The sequence below is a fragment of the Python bivittatus genome, unplaced genomic scaffold, assembly GCF_059951505.1.
Source record: "Python bivittatus isolate LINGU-HERP-01145 unplaced genomic scaffold, Pbiv_v1 ctg000010_np1212, whole genome shotgun sequence".
Lineage (NCBI taxonomy): Eukaryota > Metazoa > Chordata > Lepidosauria > Squamata > Pythonidae > Python > Python bivittatus.
Window position 1 is genome coordinate 4975742 of NW_028277029.1, and position 24098 is coordinate 4999839.

At 40.8% G+C, this 24098-nt stretch overlaps 1 protein-coding gene across 1 annotated transcript in view; it reads left to right on the forward strand.

Moving 5' to 3' along the window:
* Window positions 1-8045: 8045 nt before the first annotated feature.
* Window positions 8046-24098, forward strand: part of LRRK2 (leucine rich repeat kinase 2) — an 82600-nt gene continuing 66547 nt past the window's right edge. Inside the window, exons 1-6 of the mRNA XM_088152554.1 lie at window positions 8046-8862; window positions 8989-9074; window positions 11933-12042; window positions 17628-17716; window positions 19071-19205; window positions 22692-22826. Coding sequence (XP_088008680.1) covers window positions 8673-8862; window positions 8989-9074; window positions 11933-12042; window positions 17628-17716; window positions 19071-19205; window positions 22692-22826 — 745 coding nt within the window. The 5' untranslated portion in view covers window positions 8046-8672. The remainder of the gene's footprint in view (window positions 8863-8988; window positions 9075-11932; window positions 12043-17627; window positions 17717-19070; window positions 19206-22691; window positions 22827-24098) is intronic.

Genomic DNA, 24098 nt, shown 5'->3' on the forward strand with positions numbered 1-24098 from the left:
GGTTTCATAAGAGGTAGCGTATTTTGTTTATTTTGGGGAAGAAGGACATTATTTCCCACATCTTTATAAAAGCTCTGCGTTTCCCAGTCCTGAGAGACTACTCTAACCATGAACTGCAAACAAATTAAATGACACAAGTACAGTATGCAGAAAATTGAAGTGTAGCTCAAGTGTAACACAATCCTTCTGAAATACAACCTATATATTGAATGGACACAAATATGCAGGGGAGCAGTGTTTCTCAAACTTGGCAACATTAAGATGCGAGGACTTTAACTCCCAGAATTCCCCCCCCAGCAGAATTCTGGGAGTTGAAGTCCATGCATCTTAAAGTTGCTGAGTTGAGAAACACTGCCTTAAGCATTTAAATACAGTGCTCTCAGGGCCCACAGCCAGATTTAACCTCAAGAAAGTCTAGATTTGCATAAATTCTACTATCTTAGAGACATCTCTTACTGTTTCCTCAGGTTTAGCCATAGAGGGATTTCATCTCTCGCTAAACCACGCTACTTTCCGGTGGCTTCCTCACCTCCACTCTTTTTCTTCAGAAATTGTTCTTTCTACCTCAGCGGTGTATCTTTTCCCCAATTTTTCTCCTTAGGTTTCTACAAATTCCCTACCTACAGCTTCCTTTTATTCAATTGTCCTTCCAAATCACCTCTAAGAAGTGGGACAATTTTGAGACTGAGCTGTATAATTGGCTCTTTGATCAACTATTTCCTTGGACCTTAAGCCCAGTAGGAGACCAACACTCACCCAACCTTAGTTTTCTGGAACTTCTTCCCCATGGCATGTTCAAATTTCACAATTTGTATGTCAAGGTAAATGCAAGGAGCCCTCTGCTCTGTCCTCTCCTTCTGCCGTAAGGACAACTCTCTCAGTGGACTGCCATTTGTACTAAATATTGGCTATTTTCACACAACTCAATTTACTGGAAATCTTGGACAGTCAGTATGCATGAGGAACTATTTTACTCTCTCCATGCCCAGCTCCTTAACTGACATTTTTTAAACCTAGATATTGTATCTTTGCTTCTTTAAAGTTAGGTTAAGATGATCCAAGATGGTGGCAATTTCAGGCTTGAATATCACCATCAACCGGCATTTCAGTTAAACAGCTGTGCATGGAGGTTGTAAAATGGTGGAATGTGTATCCTGTAATGGTATGTGGGAAAGACCTTGGGGGACTGGGTGAAGAGATGCTGCCAAGGGAATGGTCAGATAAGAGACAGCATAGCCGCAGCTGGATAGCGGGTGGGGCAAGAGGCTCAGAAGAGACCCTCCCTAGTTTCTCAGGCTGTAAAGGAGTTGGGGGGGGAGAATTGTAGTTTCAGACTTGTAAGATTCTGTCAATGTAGCTTTACAATAAAGTAGAATTAGCAAATCTGTTTTTTAAAAAATATTTTTATCCCACCTTTTTTTTCATATACAACTGATCCCTATCTGGTTTACCCCGCGAGGTGGACATCAATCTCGCAAACCTCTTGCCCCATCCACTATCCAGCTGCAAGCTATGCTGTCTCTTATCTGACCCTGGCAGTGTCTCTTGGCCCAATCTCCCAAGGTCATTCCCATATATTATTACACCCTCACAACATTTAGAGAGGAAATTCTTGCACTAATCACTAACTCTATAGAAGACAATCAAAGCTGAGACTGTCACACAGCCCACCTCCCAAACAGGTGACACACAATGGCAGAACTAGATAATCTGATACAGTATTTGATTGTTAGTCAACAAACCAATGCTGAATCATGATCTAAGATTAAATTGATGAATTCTTTTTTTTTTTTCACCCAGTGATATGCAGGGAGTCCAGTTTGGGGTGGGATCAACATATTTCCACATTCCTGTTAGAGAAGTTTTGACGGTTTTGGTATTTTGACTCCATCTGTGAGGTGATCTGATTTTTCAGATTCTCCTAGATGATTGCTAAAGTTGATATATGTTTTCAAAAAACTGTGTACTGTTTTTTAATAGTCAATAATTAACAGCATCCATCATTAACTAGATTTCCCCATTCTACAAAACTCTGATGTTAAAGTTGCAGTTTTGATTAAGGCACAGAAGGATAACGTATTTTGTTGTGAGCTAATTGGAGCATATTCTCAAATCTAATTGGAATGCATTCTGGGGTTGCCCGAGAAAAATAAAATCTTATGTTATTTCTGGTCAAACATTCTACACAAAGCACCAGTTTCATTAACTCAACTCTCTTCTTATATTATTATTTTTAATCCAAATGCTGTTGGGTTATCATTGTTTTCCAGTAGCTGGATAAATCAGTTAAATCCCTGTTGAAAGCATGATCTCTAATTGTGAGTACTGCAGATGAAGGTTTCTTTGTGCCCGATGCCATCTAAATATGTCTTAACCAAAAAAAAAATCCTGCCCCATTTTTCAGAAATTTGAGGTTTTTATGCAACAGTACTTGCAAAGATCAGCCATTAATCATGTTTCCAATTGGGGAAAAACCATAAGCTGGTGTTTCTTAACCTCAGCAACTTTAAGACATCTGGACTTCAACTCCCAGAATTCCCCAGCCAGCATGCTGGCTGGGGAATTCTGGGAGTTGAAGTCCACAGGTCTTAAAGTTGCTGAGTTGAGAAACACTGCCCTAAGTATTTAAATGCAAGGCTCTCAGGGCTGTACGCTAAGTCAAACATCCTGGGAAAAATAATTGGCAAATCTCAGTACTGTTTTTTTGCCAAGAAAACTCCATTAGGTCATAAGGAGCAGAGCCTGACTTAAAAGAAACCTGGCTTATACTGTATAGTAACTTCCTAAAATTTAAGCAATTCAATAGGCTAAGAAAACAGCAAAAGTATTAGCCAACATATTCTACTCCTAAGAACAAACACAAAACGTGTTCTTTTCTTTCTTTAAAAAAAACTGCTTCACTAAAAATAGCTTTGTCCATTTTACAAGGATTCCTAACATACCAAAAAATACATTTGACAATAATATATTCTCAACTAATCAAAAATGGTGTTCTCATTTTAAAGGTAAATTATTTTGGGGGAAAATAGCAACTGATTTCAGGTACCTAAGTAATCATTACAAGTGCTATTATGTGTCAAAAAAAGATTAGATTTTAATGAGCTCTCATTTCCTGCTGTTGTTTGAAAAAGTATGCCTTTATTCTAATAGTAGAAGCTTCACATTTTATAGTAAGTTCTTGATAAATTACTATTTTTTTAGTTGCAGTTCGTTAAAATACAGAAAAACTCAATACAAGTTTGCCATGTTTTAAGATATATACAGAATGTAGACTGTCCAAATATGTAAGGTAAGGGCCTATTAGTTCTTCGTAACAGGAAGAATATATTTTGATTAGAGCCATCTCTTAAGAAATGTGGCAGTTTGGCTCATGTTTGGAAAACATGCTAACCCCAGCAACCCATTTAACACAGGTCTTCACAGTGTCCTTACGCATCTCACATCCCTCTACAGCTCCAACAAAAATAATTTGCTTACATAAGGCTGTTATCTGGACCTGAAGCAACTACAGTCTCTAGTTAGGCATAATTTGAAACCCATGATAAATCCAAATACAGGTAATCCTCACTTAATAATGGCAACGGGGACTGGAATTTCTGTCACTAGGTGGCATGGTCGTAAAGCACGATGTCATTTGACTGCACTGCTTAGTGATGGAAATTCCAGCACTTCTGGTTGTCATTAAGCAATCACATGACTGCTGGGACGCTGAGACCAACATAAGTACGAGGATCAGTTGTACTATTCATTCAGCACTGTCATAAGTTTGAATGGTCGCTGAATGAGTTGTTGTTAAGCAATGATCACCTGTACAAATTCCACACAATGATCTAGCAAGACATTGGCTACATTGATATGGAATGATGGAAACTAAAGCCTAATGATTTATAGGATCTCTTGTATAGGAAAGGTTGGTCGGAAAAAACTGTCCACAACATTGAGCCACCTTGCTCTGAGAAGGTGAAGATATTTTCAATTTGCATGCTTTTTCCTGTGTAGTACTTTACATTTTATTTGAAGGTTGCATTCACCAAATCTGTGGACTCTGCTTCTACAGTATTTAATTGTATTTATTACTGAATCCAATTATTATCTATTTTATTATTTTACAGTCCAAGACTGAAGAAGACTATCATGGACAATAAAAGGGTGGAACAGAAGTTTTGAAACACTTGCAACAACAACAACAACGAACAAACAGAAAACATAAAAAAAAATTATCTGGTAAGATAAAAACATTCTGGAAAAGGTCTGTCTATGTGGTCCTTAAGAGAGCACATCAATTAAATAAATTAATCAATTAAAATATAAAAATCGACAGCCTTGCAATGCCCATTGCACAGAATAAAAGTGAAAAAGCAGCAAGAACAACTAATTCAGAGCAGAAATAATTCAGCTGACTCAGAACCTGAGCCAGATGAGGTCTTGCAGCTTGTCTGTCTTTTTGTGGCAATCAGTGTTCCACCCCACAACCACTTTTGGATTGTTTCTGACCTGGCATTTTGTCTCTCAGGAGTATCTTAAAGTATGCTTTTGTATTTTCATTGTCCCAGCAGACAGTTTGGAGTGAGTGAATGAGTGGGTGTATGTATATTTATGTATTTATTTTATTTATATGGCCACCCATCTAACATACTCTTGGTGGTGAACAGCAACCTACAAAAGCAATATAACTGTTAATACAGTTAAAGATTTGTAACTGCAACACATATGGTGGGTTTGTATCAGAAACTGGGTGTGCGTGTGTATAATTGGCAGCACCAAACAATGCCTAAATTCTGAACTTGAGGAAGGCCTCCAAGGCCAATGTCTAGTCAATTCAGAAAGGAAAGATGTAATTATCCACAGAATTACATCTGAACTATTAAAAGGTCCAAGAGAAACATAGGCTGCATTTAAATATTATGTCATAATTTCAGATTAGAAGTTCAGTAATGCTGGTAGACTAGCCACATAATGTATGTGTTGTCTACTTTTCTGAATCCTTTCTTTGTTGAAGAAACCTGAATTCGGAAGATTGATATAATTAAACAAAGTAAAATTATGGGAGTGGCAGAATGGATATCTGCAGTGGTATGCAGGAAAATACATGGTCTTTGTATAGCATTTACTCTAGAGTTCTGGGCATTAACTTACAGTTCTATGGCTGGAGTTAGGCATAAACCATAATGTGGTTTATCTGACTTTGGCTTAGCAAACCCAGCAATGGTGGTTTGTAAACCATGATTAATGCCTAGTGTGTTGTGTGAACCCAAGCATTTTTGGCTTTTTTACTAATCTGTGATTCAATAAATCATTAGTGCAGTGTAGGAACCTAATTAGCTCCATTGCTAATTTATATACTTAAATGAAACTGTATATTATGGCACATAAAGGAACTAATCCAAACAAAAAACAAGTATGTACATTCTGGAAGAAACTGTCTGCATTACTAGAAATAAGCATTTTTTAAATCTAAAAGCACCCCATTAGAATAAACTAAAGTCTTTTCTAACAAGTCTACATTTTACAAATTTGGATATCAATAAATAAAAGGGAATGATTTAGTTATATTGGGTGTATGTATAAATATTGCTAATCTACATCTTAGGCCCCTCAGCCAACAAAGCCAATGATGAGGGATGTTGGGAATGGCACTATAATCTATCTGAAAGGGACATATGTCTATTATCCCAACTATAATTACCAAATTAAATATAAACGCATCTGTACAACATGCTAGATTACTGCATTAATTCAGTTGATGGGGGGGGCAGGCTGAGACACCACAATTTAGCCATATATTATCTGGTGCAAGGGGTCTCAAACTGACTGCTTGGAGGTTCGTGAGCAACTTTTACTGCTAATAAGAGTTTGCAACATCCTATTTGAGTGAATCAGAGTTTTCTACAGTTGCTACTTTTGTCCTGTGTAGTTGCATGATCCACTTGTTTTTGCGTTATCCACACTTAGGTCTTATGGTGCATCTATCAACTGCGCAAAGCATTTCCTTTTTCAGCTGGCTTGCTGCAAAGTCCGGTACTGGTGAGGGTTGAGAGGACATGACTGACCCACAGCCACCTGGCAGGCTTCCCTGCTCCTAGTCCAGCACCTTAATTATCACACCACATCAATCCTCTTATAGTTGTAATTTTAGAACTCATTGCCTAGTGCAGGGGTCGGCAAAACACAGCTTGCAGGCCACATGTGGCCCGCTGCCTGTTTTGTATGGACCGCAGGCTAAGAATGGACAGGTGGGTGGGCGGTAGATCACTGGACTTGAGCCTCAGCCAAGCATCTCAGGCAAGGGGCGGGTGTCCTGGGCAGCAGTGGCAGCCTACAGGTAGTCCTCAGTTAACAATTGCTCTGTTTAGTGTCCGTTCAAACTTACGACAGTGCTGAAAAAGTAGGTTTACAACCGGTTCTTGGACTTATGATAGTTGCAGTGTCCCCATGGTCACATGATCACAATTTGGATGCTTGACAACTAGCATGCATTTATCACGGTCGCAGCATCCCGCAGTCACGCGATTTCCAACCCTTACAGCCAGCTTCCAACAAGCAAATTCAATGGAGAAGCTGGCAGGAAGTCGCAAGTTGTGGTCATGAGACGTCACACTTAATGACCCTGGGTGATTCGCTTAATGACTGCAGTGGAACTGATGTTGTAAGTTGGGTGTGGTCCCGTGATGTTTCACTTAACAACTGCATCACTTAGTAACAGAGTTGCTGATCCCAATTGTGGTCGTTAAGTGAGTACTACCTGTACTAGCAGCCTCCTTGCTGGCAGGCCTGCACTGTCCAATAGCTACTACACTCCTTGGCTGGCAGACCTGCTAGCTGCGCCCATGGAGGTGGGTCAGAACCTGACCCTTTACAGGAAGATCATCAACCTCTGGCCTAGTGCCTTGCATGAACCTATCCCATGCGCTTAGTTTCATGGTTCGGTGTCTGTAAGTATGGCGTGCCATAGCTAAGCCAACCATGGTTTATTCAATTAATTTGATAATTTATTAAATTTATATGCTGCCCATCTTCCAGTGATTCTTGGGTTTCTTGGTTCCAACAACACCCTGAACTATAAATTAATCACAAGCATTCCCATAGCACTAAAATAAAATATGGTTGTATAGGCATTTTTCTTTTTTAGCCTTACATTGTTTTTTCTAATCTCTGCCTTATCTGGAAAAGTCAATGGGGGTATTTATCAAATAGTGAACAACGGGCAAAACTTTATCCTTTTGACTGGTTGCCAAAAGGAGGGGTGCAATGCCATAAAAAATATCACATGTAAGTAGGTTGAGCTGTTAAAAAAATGGGGCTATGCCAAGCAAAAGGCCCATCAGTTCTTTCCAACTGACCAAACTGCAGTTGCTCAGTCACAATTAGAAGCTTCAAGAATTGGACTTGCACAATATATTCATTTAAAATATGGCTGGCAGGTTTGTAGATTAGCGTGCCATGTGAACACAACCAAGATGCACAACACACAGGGCAAAGAACATCACCCTTTTTCACACGCGTGCAAAACACCAGTTTAAAAAGGGCACCGTTTGCAAGATTGCACCGCCCTTCCTGACAATTAATGCCTGCGCTATTTAGACCACAATGAATAAAATTGGAGCCTTGGATGAAACACCGCAGATTTTTTTTCTGTTCTAGGGGGGCTACTTTAATATCAGGAACAGGAAGCGTGCTTCCCTCACAGACCGCACTACCAGCTAACTGACCATAGTTTAAACTAGCATGTTGGGCAAACGCGGCCTTCGCAGTTAGCAAAATGAGGTGGGGTGAGGATGTCGTGTGAATGCAGCCTGTCGCTGTACGAAGCAAGCAAAATACGAGTATGGAATCTGGGAGGCCAAGGTCGCTTCTACTCACCCCCTCACCGCTCTTTCTCTCCCTCATATCTGGGGACAACCTGAGGGGAGCCTCTTTGGCGCTCCGCCTTGAGCCTCCCACAGAAAAGGCGGGCTACAAACGCGCCCGATCAGCCCACCGCCTCGGACGGGGTCGCGGGCGCCGTGCGAACGCCACCCTCGGCCCGGGAGGCTGAGCTCCTTTCGCTCCCCGAAATGGTTCTCCTGCTATTTAGGAAATGATATTATTACTTAGGAGGCCCGAGATGTCCGACGGAGCCGGCATCTCCTAACGGTCCGCGGCTATTTATAGGAGCGGAATCGTTCGTGGCGCTGGACAGAAGCGTTCCCGAGGAAAGCCGGACCGCGGCCTCCCTCGGCTCCGCGCTTCTGCTCTCCCCCGCGGCGCTCCGGCCTCCGCTCCGGGGCAGGCGGCGGGCGGGCGCCCCTCTCCAGGGCGCTGGGAAGCGAAACCGCGGGGCCGCTGAACTGATTTCTCTCCGGCTTCTCCCGCTTCCTTCCTCCGCCTCCCCCCGACGCCGCGGGGAGGAAATGCCGGCGCCATCTAGGGGCTTCGGGCTTGCGCCGCGCGCCCGCCCGCCTTTCCTTCCCCGACCGGCTCTGGCGTCCCGAGGGGAGCGGGGCGGGCTCCCGACGCGGTCCCCGGGCGGCGTGGCTTCGGCTCGCCGGGCCCGGGTGGGGCAGGCGGCCCGAAGGGCAGGCGGGAGGCTCTTCGGGGCCGCGCAAGAGAGGAAATTCCCGCCTGCCCGGCGGGGATGAGCCGCCCGCGCCCTCGGCGGTCGCCTGCGCAGCCTTGCAGCCCGACGAGCGGACATGGCCAGCGGCGGACGCGCGACCACCGCCGGCCTCCCCTGCGGCGGCGCGGGGGACGGGGACGAGGAGAGGAGGGAAGCCGCGCTGCAGAAGCTGCTCGTCCGCCTGCGGAACGTGCAGGAGGGGAAGCAGCTCGAGAGCCTGGTCCAGACGCTGCAGGACCTGCTCGCCTTCGCCGCCCTGCCAAGCGGTAAAGCCCGGCGCCCCGTCCCCCCCTCCCCGACGCGCCTCAGAGGGCCTTGCTTGGGCCGGGCCGGGCCGGGCCGGGCCGAGCGCTCGCCTCACGGCGCGTTTGGCTTCTCTTTGCTCTCCTCAGGTGCCAAGTTATTCAGGGGCAAAAGCATCCACGTGCCTCTGCTGCTGGTGCTGGTGTCTTACATGAGAGTGGGGCGCGTGCAACAGGTAAACCAGCTCTCCTCCTCCTCCTCGTGCGTGTGCATTTGCTAGACTCACACCCGGACTTTCTCGCCGACTGCTAAGACGGCTCACTCCTTTCCCCCACAACAACAACCTCGCGGGGTAGGTCAGGCCGAGAGGGAACGGCCCAAAGTCGGGTACCCACTCAGCGTCCATGGGGGAGGATGGACTGGAAACAGGGTTTCTCAAACTTGGCGATTTTAAGGCAGGTGGACTTCAACTCCCAGAATCCCCTAGCCAGCAGATTTTCTGATAGATAAAAATGCATTGGAAAGCTTAAGAGAGGAGAGAGATCTGCTGCATCAAAAAAGTCTCCCAAAGTATCTCTCAGGATTTAATGGATATTCTGTTCTGAGCAAAAATTGTTACTGCTTTGAAATAGCTTTGACTGTGTAACAGAATTTCTGTTTTTTTAATTCTTATTTTCAAATAAGTTTGTCTCTTTCCCCCCCTTTTGAGGAGATACATAAAATAAAGATCTAACAGATGGCTTTTGGGCTGCAGTTTATTTCAGTTTCAAAAAAGTTTGATTAGAAGCATATTGCCGTAATAGTTACTTATCTATGGTGAAATAGTGTAAGGAAATGGTTTCGGTTTTAAACAAAACACTCAAATTTAATTATCTTTTTAAAAAAAATACTATCCAAGTAAGAATAGGTTGTGGGTGAAAAACTCCACTATAAATTCCATCTGAATAAAAACAGGCTAGAGTTGGACAGAATATTACAGAAAGGAAAGCCATTCGCTTGGGTATGTGTGTGTGTGTGTGTGTGTTTATATATATATATAATTTATTTGCTACTGAAACAGTAAACCATAAGTTTTGCCCAGATAAAATTGCTAGAAAGCATACGTATGAAATAGTTTGATATTTACCCTTTTCTATACAGAGATTCCATCAACTTATTTAAATAATTTCTATTTTAAGAATATATTTGCATGCTATACTGCATAATGAACAGGGAGTAGGCTGCCTCAAGCATTGTTTTTAACTGAGGAAGCAGCTGAAGCATAGAAATTAAAAATGTAATGAGAGCAACAAATGAACAGATTTCAAGACAGAAAGTAAGAGGTCGACATCCAGTATCCATTTTGTTCTGCCCAGAAGTCTGTGGGTGTTCTTCTTGTCCCTGTGAAAATCATTCCACTGTCAACAACAAACCCACATTTTTTCAGTTAAAAATAAAACTTTCCCACCTATTTATTATTGCAGCAATGATGAAACTGGAGGGTTTGAGTGAATTGATACTGCTATATACTTTACACTTTTGCACCTTTTTGGCTCTATTCCTGCATTACAAGCAGAGACTTATGCAGGAAGTCCAAAAGAGCATCTTGTATAAGGGAATTCAGCTATTCTTGCTTTAAAATTCCTGAATGTTTGGTGCAGTTTATTACATATCACTCGTTCAGCTGCAGGAAAATTTCACTTGCCAGCAGTCTCTGAGGGAGATGCAACGCACATAAAAAACAGAGCTTTGATTGCACCATCATGGCCACCATCTTGACTTTTTACCATATCTTGTAGACACCCTGATCCAGGAAAAGCTTCCTTTTATAATTTTATATAAAAAGTTTATAAACTAGCTCTCATTGTCACTTAGAAGACAACGCTGAATAGGCATTTGGGATAGCCCTCACATTCTCTTTGTGCCATTGTACTTTATAAATTGTTGGAATATAAGGCAGTCTGGCCATTTTAATGCCAGACTGCCAATCATTCCACTTTCAAAACCCTTATACTCACACTACTATATAGTAAGTGCAAGACACTTTGTACACTTTGTAGCTCAAAGCCCAAATTCACTCTATTTTTTTAACTTTTTAAACTTTAACTTAATATGTATGTTGTAGTGTAAGTTTAAGAGTGAGCAGGAAGAGAAAACCAACATTTTACAAAAAGTAGCGATAGTCTATTTTATTATTTGAAATTGATAAGAAACAACCCAAAAAAGGCCATATCTGGAATGCCATAGTTGTTTGAATTCTTTGAGAGTAGCTTTCCTCATCCTACCCAGGCTGGTTGTGGATTATGGTGGCTGTAGTCAAATAAATCAGAGGTTTCCTGATTGATACAGGCTGTCTTTAGGTAAACGGGAGGGAAGGTGTCTAACTCAGATGTTTCCTGAATATCTAGGGTGAAAAAAATATGTATACACATTGTGGATCAGTTGCAAATTATTTCCATAGGACCATTACCGTATTTATATATCAGGAAACCCAACTGTGCCACTTATATGAATGTTGTCATTAAATGGATATTCTTTGAACAAGTGATTTGGGAGTCATAGCCACTTTGTTTAGATTGACATTGCTTTAAAATGAGATTCTGCAGTCGTTCTCCATGTGGGGCTTACATCATTAATAAATTATAACTCTGAAACCTACAATATTAAATAAAAGTTGGAGAGTCCCTAAACAAAATAATTCACTTTCATTGTCATATAACAGCATGACAGTGATTATATTCTTTGGCTGTCAATCTGAATAAGAATTCAAAGGCAGATATAAACATCCAAATTATTCCATAGGATAATTAATTTGAGATTATATTTTGAGGGAGCTTTGATCTAAAAAAAAAGTTGAATTACTTTGCGTGATTGTGTGTGTAATATGTAATAATGTGTGTATAATATGCAATAATACTTAGAAAAATTAATTCAGGAATACTCAAATTGGTTCCTAGTTCAAAATTTCAAACTAGCATCAGTATAGACAATATAATGTTGGAAACCTGGACTAATCAGCCCATCTTAAAAATTTACTATTTGGGAAATCTTAAAGTTGGACATAAGGGAGATTGATGTATTCTTTAAAAACTATATGTATTTTCTGCTTTTAAGGTGGGCTGGTCACTTCTTTGCAAACTTATTAAAGTATGCCCAGAAACTCTGCATCATTTAGCAGCTCCTCAAGGTGTTGGAAAAGATTGGGAAGTACTTGGTGTTCATCAGTAAGTATATTGTGCACAATGCATATTATACAGACTCCAGCATACTCTGTTATTGCAGATATATGAAATATTATTTTGTGTGCCTTTGTTAAACTGTTTCAATTGCTGGACAAAAATGAATATTTAAGCTAAGGATTTTTTAGGTAGTATGTAATACACAAAACAAATAAACTAACAACTCACATTATTTAACATATATGAATTAAGTAGTCAGGTAGGTTTAGAGTTCTTTTTTGGCCCTAGAGCATTTTGAGCTTAATTTTTAGGTTTTCAGAAATGCACTATGATAAGAAATGTCCTGTATGACATGCCACTTAGTTATTTCTGCAGATGGTTTTAGGACACGCTCACTTTTTCGTGCTTTCGTGTTTACTTTTTGCTGCTTATAAAAGTAGTCAGTCTTTGGACAATCGGACTCATCTTCCCAGCTTTAGCTGGGCTGCAGGCAACCAACTAGGGGTGTGATTAATTGATTCAAACCATCAAGATTTATTTACAGTCCAAGACCAAACATGTTCTATTCAATTTTGTGGGAGACGTTTAACGGTGAGAAAGGAACAGGAGGCCTCTGGGAAGCAAACTATTCCTATTTACGCCTTTTTAAAAAGCCAAACTCTCAAAGATGGCTTGTCACTAAAAGTCAGTAGTAAAATGGCTGAACGACAGCACAGTTTCAGCTGTTTGGAGGAAAGCATTAAGGGTGGAAATGGAAGTGGATTGCCTCCCAGGGGCCTCCTGTCCCACACTTATTTTGGAAAAAGAACACATACACACCCCAAATAATGAACCCTAGCTGAAAATCTGTCATTTTGCTGTTGAAAACCTGTTGTGTAGAATTAGCTTTAATTTGCACAGAAGAGGTAACCAACTTTAACCATAGTAATAATATTCCAGAAGGCTCAAGAGAAGTGTTTTCAACACTTACTTTGTCACAGAGCTTTAAGAAAATAGGAGAAGTGAAAATGTCTAATTTTCAGAAGGTGGAGTAAAAGCTGGGACAGCTTCCGTTCTCTGAAAGTCTGTTGGTCTTGAGGAACTACAGTAGCTTGTTGAAATCTAAATGTGCCTCTTGCCTGACTGAAACAGGGTGGGGTGAGGGAGAAGGGTGACTAAACCAGTTAGCAAGTAAGACTGAGGATAAGTCTGTGTCTTTGGAGAAACTCCATAGTGAGCTCTATTCAGATGTTAGGCACCTATTCTAATAAAGAAAATACCTCCTCCCCCCTGAGTGTACATGGCATCACTGGCAATAAGTTGTAGTTACCACTAACATACAGTTAGCTTTTCCCTTTACCTTAGAATTATCAGGTAACTTATGAGTTTCACACTTCTTTTTTTTATTAATTAAACATTAATTAATGTATCTGAAAGCATGGTCTAAACATTCTTCAAAACATCTAATGCATCAAGCTATATAATGCTCTTTTTTTTAATCAGTGCTAATCTCTAGTTCTTTGCTGCTGCTACCTATCAGCTGCAATCAGTTTTATGTTTATTTATTTATACAATGTATATGGCTGCTGTAATGGTATGTGGGAAGGACCTTGGGAGACAGGAGGAAGAGCCACAGACTAGACAATGGTCAGACAAGCGGCAGCGGAAGCCACAGAAGGAATTGGGGCAAGGCAAACATCTCAGAAGAGACCCTCCCTGGTTTTTTGGGCTGTAAAGGCGAGGCGGTAGAGATGTACTTTCAGATTCACAAGATTCTGTTAATGTAACCATACAATAAAGATAGAGCTAGTACTCCTGGGTGTGCTTCTTGTCTGGACTACCTTGCAAGGCTGACACCCACCCAAATACATGACTGGGCTGACACCCACACTCAGATATATGACTGGGTAGCTAACGAGGAATAAAAACAGACAAAAACACTAACGAAAACAACAAATGACTTGCTTTAATGATAGTAATTGGGACTGCATCGCTTAGTGACGGCAATCCTAGTGGTCCTTGTTGCCGCTGTTAAGCGAGGATCGCGGCTCATTAAGCAAGGACCTCATATGACTACAAGTTGCGACTTCCTGCCAGCTTCCCATTAACAAAGACAGTGGGGAAGCTGGCAGGAAGTCACAAGTCCCCAGTGGCTTGCAAGCAGGCAGGCGGGCCATTGAGTACTGTGGAGTGAGGCAGGGTGGAGGGGTGCTGCGGCAAGTGCATGCAGGCTGGGGAGAGGATGCTACGGGGCTGCCCAAGTGCGTGCATGCTGGGAAGAGAATACTGTGATGCCATGCGAGTGTGCAGGCTGGGGAGAGGGTGCTGTGGTACAAGTGCATGTGTGTTGGGGAGAGGGTGCTGCAGCACTGCATGAATGCATCTGGGCTGAGCAGGAGGTTCTGCAGTGCCACACGAGTGCATATGCACTGGGGAGAGGGTGCTGCTGCAAGGTGGAAGTGTGTGTGCCCTCAGGAGCAGGTGGTGTGATGCCATGCAAGTGCGTGCGGGCTGGGGAGATGGTGCTGCTGCAAGGCACAAGTGTGGCTGGGCAGGGGAGCGGGTGCTGCAGCCCAAGTGTACACTATAGAGTATGAGACCCCCGGGATCTCGTACTCCATAGCAGAGCGCCTCGGGAGAAAAAGTGGTGGGAGTGACTTTGCTTGTGGGAAGCCAGCAGGGAAGATCGCAAATGGTGATCACATGACTGCAGGACGCTGCAAGTGTCCCAAGTGTGAGCCTGTTGCCAAGTGCCTGGGTCACGATCACGTGACCGCGAGAGTGCTGGGGTGGCCAGAACTTCAAGGACCAGTCGTAAGTGCCACTTGTTCAGCAGTGTTGTAATTTCAAATGGTCGCTGAATGAGTGCTTGTTAACTGAGGACTACCTGTAGCAGCTGAGATAAAACTAAGCAGCAAATCACTATAAATACGATACAGGCTCAACCCAGGCCCTGGGCTTGGTAACAGAACCCGGTGTTCAGGGCCTTACAGAAAGCCAGTAGGGCCGGGGTAAGTCTGATATCCAGGGGAATGGTGTTCCGGAGGGCAGGTGCCACGACACAAACGGCTCTCTTCCTGCGTCCTGCTAGAAGACGCTCCCTGACGGATGGGGCCTGGAGCGTTCCTCTCCTGCCAGATCCAACAGGAAGGATAGATACAGCCAGGGAGATACAGTCCCACAAGTAACCCGGTCCCGTGCCATGAAGGGCTTTATGGGTCACTACCAGTACCTTGAATTGAGCCTAGAAGCATACTGGTAACCAATACAGCTCACAGAGCAGAGGTGTCATACGCACCACATGAAAGTTACCCATAACTGTGCCTTACCTATTCATACACTTTTTTTACCACGTTCATTTATTATGTTTACTCTTCATTTAACATGTTGCAGCTCATTTACATGGATTGAAATTCGAAGCTAAGAATTAAATCCTTTGGGTAAATTTCATTCTAAAACATAACATGATTTTATGCTCTTTTAAAGTTTGCTTGGATTATCCCAGTATAGACAATGTAAAGAAACAAGCTGGCTGGATAAGCGACCGTTTTGCCCATGGAGTATGTTGTGCAACATAATAAATATTGACAATTCACCACAGCAACTTAAGAAGTACAAGCTTAACTAACAAGAGTTGCTGGGGTTTTCTTTTCTGTTGCAAACCTCTTTAGAGTATAAGGATAGGCCTGTTGGATCAGGCAAATGCCCAACTTAGCCCAGCATTTTATTTTTTATGATGGCCAACCTGATGCCAGTGGATGCTTCCAAGCTGCAGATGGAGACCTCTCTCTCCCAGTGTTGTTCCTTTGTAACTGGTATTTGGAGGCCTGCTTTCTCCAACCTGCAGGTAACATTGAGTCTTCAATATTAGTAGCCTGATAGACTTGTCCTCCACAAATTTATCCCATCCCCTCTTAAAGCCATCTAAGATACTGGCATCTCCACATTTTGTTTTAATATATTCCACAGATTAATTACGCCTTGTGTGAAGAAATGTTTCATTTTGTCTCCTCTGAATCTTCTTACAGTAGTTAAAGTGAATGCCTTAATGTTCTGACACAGGAAAAAAAAAACTTTTCCATGAAGATCTTTTTCATAGTTATAGACAGGTCAGACCCATTCTCTATATGTGAGATTTTTTGCTCTCGTGCATCACTTTACACACTCAAATAGAACTTGGATTTGCTTTGTTTTTTAAACCATCCAGTATAAAGAGATTCTGGAACTCTTCACAATCAGTTTCAGTTTTCCAGTGAATCATTTGGCATCATCTACAAACTTGGTCACCTCACCAGTTATTCCTAAATCCAAATAATTTGTGAACAAGCTAAAGAACCAGTCCAAACACAGTTCCTTGAGAGGCTCCACTTCTGATTTCTCTATGTGGAAAATTAAGATTAGCCATCTGTTCCCACTTTTTGCTTTCTGTTTTTTAACATGTTAATACTCTGTAAAAGGACAAGTCCTCATCCATTGATCACTAAGTTTACTTGAGCCCTGGTGGAGAAACTTTATCAAAGGCTTTTTAAAAATCCAAGCCAATGTTGAGATAACCTCTATGCATTTGCCTGTCAACGCTCTCAAAAAATTCTAGGTTTGTGAGGAAGGATTTCCAGAATCCATGCTGATTTTCCTTCAGCAAAACTTGTTCTTCTATTTGCATAGTTGGTTTTTCTCTAATTACAATTTCTGCTAGTTGGCCTGGAATAGATGCCAAGGCAATGTTTCTCAACCTTGGCTACTTTAAGATGTGTGGACTTCAACTCCCTGAAATCCCCAGACAGCTCTTCTGGCTAGAGAATTCTGGGAGTTGAAGTCCATACATCTTAAAGTTGCTAAGGTTGAGAAAAACTCTGTTAAGCTGATTGACCTAGGTCCCTTTTTAAAACTGTTCCTTTAAAAGAAATTTCAGTATCAACGATGACTAGATTACTTTTTCTCAACAACACACGGAGCCACTGATAACATGCTTCTACTGAAATTGGAAGGTGAATTTAAAGTGATTAAATCATTATGAAACAATATGTATGTGATGGCTGGTGTGGGTCTTCCGGGATGTGTGGCCGTGTTCTGGAAGTTTTGTTTCCTGACGTTTCAAACTGCTCCTGTCTGTGCTCCTGCACTCTGAAGATGCCGGTCACAGGTGCTGGCGAAACGTTAGGAAACAAAACTTCCAGAACACGGCCACACAGCCCGGAAGACCCACACCAGCCATCGTATGCCGGCCGTGAAAGCCTTCGACGATACAATATGTATGTGTCTTGTACTTTCAGATGCATTGTGTTTCACCAGTGTATCTTGGTAACTGAGAATTGTGATTTAATGAATATCGTGCTTTGTGGCCCCCTATTTGCATTAGTTGGGAAACATAAATTTTGGCTAAATGTGGCTAGGATAATGTTCACACAAAAAGCTAAGCCAAAAACAACAAACTACATTATAGTTTAGCATGATGTGTAAATCCAGCAATGGACTTTTAAAAAAAGAAAGAATGGTCAGTGATTGTGGCATAGAAATCAGGATTTGAACTGAGCTTGCTTGTTTGGAGGAAGATTATGTTTGCCTGTATCCATAAGTATGCCTATTCATTTATTGTTCTGTCTAACATTTTGGATTGCAATTCATATTTGTTCTACTTCTTTTCACTTTAGGCAAATACTTAAGATGCTTAAAACCCACAATGCAAACATACATCTTTCAAGAGTTGGCCTGAAAGCATTAAATCTACTTCTTTTGTCAGGTACTAACTTTTCTTAAAATATATAAGTACATGATATTGTTAGTGGTCCAGGAACTTCATTATTCTTAGCATGTTCATTGTTCGTAGAACCCTAGCATTTGAAATAATGGGCAAAAGATTGTTCTTTTTAGTTTGTACATTTGACTGGTTGATTAAATCCCATTAGGTCAGTATCGACTCTTAGGGACCACATAGATAAATTTTTCTCCAGGAGGATCTGTCCCCAACCTGGTCCTTCAGGTCCACCAACTGTGCATACTCATCTTCTTCCAATCGAGCTTCCCTCAACATATATTCCACATATACTGCATATTTGTACATTGGGCAGTACATAATCTCTTTGTCTCCTGACTCTTTTATGCTAGGTTTCAGAGGAGTCTAACACATAATATATGTATGACTCATTAAAGCAGCTGCATCCTTTTCCAGGCTTGTCCCTGGTTGTCACTGCAGGAATGTGTTTTTTTCCCAGTGAAGCAAAGTGATGGAGGCAGTTGGGAGCATTTTCCTCTGTTATAGGATATATTTTTATGTGCACTTCATATAATATAATTTTTTGAGTTGTTAGCTGCATTACAAGGTTTGGAAAAGCACTGGCTTGACTGTGGTTTACATATAGGTTCAGCAAGTACGGATTAGATTTAGACCCCAATCCCAAAAATTTCTCTAGCATGATCACAAATTGAGATGGTGCTTCCACTTTCCTTTCTGCAGAGAGCTGTCTCAGAACATACTGTACTTTACATGAGCTTTTTGATTCTCCCCCCCCCGCCCCGCTTAGATCTGAACTGTGCCTTGACAGATTATTTAGACATACAAAAAATTAGTCACAGCCTTTATGTTTCCAGTACTTTTGATATTAACGGTAGTGGTTTAATAGTGGAAGCTAAAGAAGAATTTGTTTAAAACACAGAGATGTCTGTTTTTCAGAAATGACATGAGTTTACCTATAAGATTTCCACTGTGCAATAATCTTGATTAATTCATGCAGTTCCTGATGATATTATCTTCACCTTGCAATGCTCCTGCATTTTCCCACTTGTCTTTTGCCCTTGTCTCTTCACAGGAAATTAGAGATTGCATAATGCATTTTGATTGGTAGCAGTAGGAAATGTCCTACATGGAAATATCCTTATTGGCTACTAAGTTATGCTGAATTCAACAGTATTTCTAAATAGAACGTACAAGAATAGTGTCATTTAGCCATCTTACATACCCTTCTCTGGAAGTAACACCTTTTATTTCAGAAAGACTGACTTACTGAGTAGATACATATAGATTTATATTGATGAAAATAGAATGAAAAGAATATTTGGTAAGCAAATGATCTGCAGAATTTTTCTTGTATTTTTAGATGAAATCACGCTTCTCCTCTTAGAAGAAGGGACTGATATATTTTTATTGATATTTGATGCCATGGATACATTTTCTGATAATGAAAAGATCCAGAAATATGGATGTAAAGCTTTGTACATGCTTTTAGAAAAAGGTAAGAAATGTAGTTGTATGTATTGATTTTCATAGTTTTGGTGTTGCCTAGTAAAGCAGGTAAGAAGCTTGTGTGACCTAGTGTCAAGAGGAAAAAATTGTAACTAAATTTTCAGTGGGACCCTTTAAATTTCAAATTTTCCAAGCACGATTTGTCTCATCAATTGAGAAATCAACATAAATGGTTTCTGAACCTGAGCATTTGCAATTTAAGTTAGTGTCAGAGTTAGTTCTCACCTGGTCAGAGAAAAACAACCTGCTATCAAATCTGGCCATTTCAAAAACAAGAAGCAGATAGAAACTGGGTCTCCTGTCCAAAAGAGAAGTATATTCAATCTTTTGCATAGGCCAGGGAGGAGAAAGAGAAGCAAGAATTTTAAACATTGAATTTACTATAAGTAGGACTGTCATTTAATACATAGCAGTCACTGGAATTATTTTATAATGGCTTCTTATTGATTTGTTTGATTTACATCTTGCCTTTTGTTCAGGAACTCAAGGCAGCATCATTGTGCACCCCTCTCTCATTTTTAGCCACAACAACCAACCTATGAGATAGCTTGAGCTGAGCAACAGTGACTAGTCGTAAATCACCTACAGGAGCTTCCATAGCTGAGGATGAACTAGAACCTGGGTCTCTCCATTGCATGTCTAGCACCTTAACCGCTGTAACACACACTGGCTCTCTTAATTTTTTAAAAATCAAATATATGTATCAAAAGTTCTTGGATTGTTTCAAGTCCAAGCTACCCAAGAAAAGCCTGTCAGCTTGTTTCAAGGAAGGGTAGATTCATAGCCAAAGTGACATTGATGAAAGAAATTGCCTGAGAGCATGGACTGAAAAATCCTTGAAATCATGTTAGAGCACACTTAAATATACAGTTCTCACTGTGTTAATAGATCATGCAAATATTAAAGACTGACCATTAATTAAGGTAGCAAATTCAAGATTACCTGCTATTAATTTAGATTCCACAGCAACGATCACCCTGCTTAATGTAAAAACAGGCTTCCCTTGTTTTCATTTCCAGCACATTTTTGTGCTGTGAGTACTGAAAAGCCCAAGCAACACGAAGCATATATTCTTTTATACATATGTATACACACAGACACACACACACAAACCATCCATCCATCCATCCATCCATCCATCCATCCATCCATCCATCCATCCATCCATCCATATAAATAATAATAAACTCTAATGGTTGAATCAGTGGTTTATTCGGTTTTGACTTAGTGCAATGTAGAATTGTGCAAAATTATTTGTTTTGAAATGTTCTGAGTGTAGAATTCCACAAAACGTCTTTCCCCAAGTGCAGGACTGCCTGCCTGAGTACCAAATGGTCTGCTTCAAGCATTTGGAAGTGTTCTGATCTAGAAACAGCTCTGTTCTGAGCTGGAAATGAGTTGGGCAACCCATTTTGCACTTGAAGCAGGAGAGGGATATTTTGGTGCTGAAAACCTTTCAAAATGAGCACTGTGTGCACCCCTAACCCTGTAACTGAAAAGTTTTGCTATTGCTATGAGCACTTGTAAAGCTTGCTGTGTTAATTGTGCTGTCTATACATGTTTTGGCTATGCTGGGACTTATTATAGCTTATTAAGCCTCTGCTCTGATCCTTCTCCATTGCTCTGCTTGGATAAATGTCTTTCTTAAAAATGCTGTTAGCCTGCATTTCCATGTGTCATTGAAAAGGGACTTCATTTCCTCAATGGCAGCATGGAAACACAGGCTATTAACAGAGTAAAAGTTACTTGCTAGAAATTAACTGTTGTGATCTTATTTGGTCAGCAACCTCTATACAATTGGTTTAGGTTTATTTAGCCTACTGTGATGAAACTCCAGTGTGCCTTAATGAAAACAATAATTTGCACAAAATTTCACACACGGGGCAGTAAACTCTGTTCAGCTGCAACACATGTATATTTCAGAGTTGTTAGTGCTTTGCTTAACTATAAATTCTTGGAAAGTTGAAGACACCATTCATTTTCTTCTGTCCTATCAATTGTATAAATTCAAATCCCCACAAAGTCACCTCACAAAAGGAAATAGGTAATGCTGTTTAAGAACTGTGATGTGTTAGAGATTCTTCTATTTCCCACCTGTTCATGTAGAGCCTAGGGCAAGGCCCAAAAGCAGCCCAGCCACAATTTTACAGTGTTGCAACCTTAACATGCATACCTAAAGGTCTTGACAGATATTTCACCCTGGACGAGAAATAACTTAAGAATTAAATGAATAGTTGTTCCCTAAGTATATTTGCATGATGATAAATGCACCCTCAAGGGAAGGCAGTTTCAAGAGATTCCCAAAACAGCCATGCAAAAGTTCCTGTTGTTGAGAGAAATGACTCAGCCCACACTATTAATCAGGCAAATAGTACCGTGCCTTGGGCCGAGGCAATACCTCTCTTGGTGCTCCACCTCTTTCTTTTTTTTTTAGCTTCTTTTGATTTAAAGGATACAATAAATCAGGATGTTTGGTATAAGAGCAGTTGCTGTGACACTAGGAATGTTCCTGAAACTGTCTTCCAGTGAGGAAGGAAAAATATTAAACTCAGTGAGTGTAAACACTCTGCAGTATTTAAGGGGAGTGAACTACTCAAGGTACCTTGCTGGTTTAGAATTTGAATCATTATTGCATACTACAATATTTGTGGAGCAGTTATCAGACTCTTTCTGTTATTAACATCTTCCAAACTTAGCTTTAGTGCAGCCTCTGCATTAACCCAGTTCTCTTAACAGTGGTTGAGAAACTGCATAGTGAAGCAACTTTTATTCAATCTCACAATTTCAAAGAGGATGTAAAATTGTCAACAAGTATTGAGTTAGGCCTTATGGAAAGAAAATCATTTTTGGACAGAAGTTGAAGATATTAATCTGTGCCCAGGTCTCAGCTCCCAGATATTTAAAGCACACCACAATATTAGAAGGCTGTACTCTAAAATATGAACAGGAAAATAATGTTACTGTTTTTCCTGGCTATAAAAGAGGAGAAACCTTTATATTATGTTGAGGATCAAAAAAGTGGGGAACTCAGAGGCCCTCTTGAGAACAAACAAAAGTCAATTATTTTTTCAGTGAAAGGGGGAAATAGGTAAAGAAAATAGGGGACGGATAGGGTGTAGGTAAAAACTATGGATTTTTCTTTGGATTTTTTTTCAGAGCCTCCTTTTCACTTCCTTGTTACTGGGTGAAGGCCTAGGGTCATCTTTCTCCACACCTTTACTCCAAAATATTCTTTCCTACACAACCAAGCTAGAATTGTATCTCTCCTTTCCTCCTTAAGTCTCAAAACACTCAGGTTATTTCAGGGCTGGCAAAACCTCATCTGGCTTATGTTCAAAAGAGAATATGGATAGCAAACAGGTGACAGTGAAGCAACTTTGACGTAGACTCCTTTTACCTTCTGAGTATTGAATTTGTTAATTACATTATCAGAGTGAGGTCTTTCCTTCATTTACGCCTTTGTCTTGTAATTCAGTTCCAGAGGAGCAACTGATTGAATTTGTCGAAGAGAAGGATTACATGATTATACTAAATGTGTTTAAAAAGTTCCCAGAGAAAGAAAATGTAGTCTGTTTTGCACTTCGGTCTTTGTATGTGTTAGCTGGGCCACGTAAGTATGGTTTTCTTAATAGAAGATGTTTGGGAGGGAATGAATACATTGGTCAGTAATCACTCCTATGTTGGCATTACAAATTGACCACTAGGGAATTCATTAAAGAGATGTCTTTAATGTACTATGAACTATGGTATGTGTTTGCAATTCTAAAATGATTTCTGTGCTTGGGGAAGGGTGCCACTAACACAAACCTACAAGTGTGTGTGTGTGTAGGCCCATTTCATTTGTGTGTGCACATATGCTCTGTATAGGTTAGGTTCACACCACAAGGACAGAGACATTGTTTGACAGGACATCTGATGTTCTTAATCGTCTTTCTGATTATTCTGTATCCTCTGCAAATCAGAATCTGAGAAGATAATTGAGTAAGCCACTTGCCTAATTTTAATAGATGACTTTCAGTTTCATTTTAAAGATAGGTGAGGTCTTGGCCGTATTGGCATATGGAAGTTCACTGATTGAGTGATGGATTATAAATAGTTTCCTGCAGAAGGATATATTCCAGTTCCCATCTTTATTAAAGAAGCATTCATTAGCCACTGTCATCTGTAGTGGAGTAGAAAATTCTTAGGCTGTCCCCCTCAAACTCTGATTCCTGGAGACCTCAGATTTGGAAGCCAAACACCAAAGTTTGACAGCTGATTTTTTTTGTTCCTGTTTTACATACGTAAGGAGCAAAATATTTTTGTTTCTGATATGCTCAATGCACCTACTTAAACAACTCCAAAAGTTAAAATTCTTAAAATTTAGTGAGTGGGGCACTAAAACAAATTAAAGAATAAAAATCCAGGCAGAAATGTGAGTTGCAGTTGCCTATGCTGATACAAATAGAACCTCATTTATAGTCTGATGGTTGTGGTTGTGGTTGTTTTAAACTCAGCTTCCAGATGCAGAAAATCTCCCACCCCCGATCTGATTACTGATGTCAGGCCTGGACAGGGTGATGGCTTCACAACTGCAGATTTCCTTGGAAGAATCTGATTATTGGGATGTTTCCCAGTCTGAGTTCATGCCTGTATAGGGAATAAAAGCATCTTTTATCATCTTGGTGGATTAATTATTCTGGAATCTCAACAAAGACAGCATATCACTGATAAATTTCATGGATTCTTAAGTAGCATTTATTACCTCTATTATGCCAGTCTTCCCCAATTCGATACTCTGTAGGTTCATAGGACTTAAACACTAATGAAGCTCCCAGGCTTCATTAGCTGGGTGCAATGTAAAATTAAAAGTGAGTGATAAACTAAGGCCTCAGTGGAACCA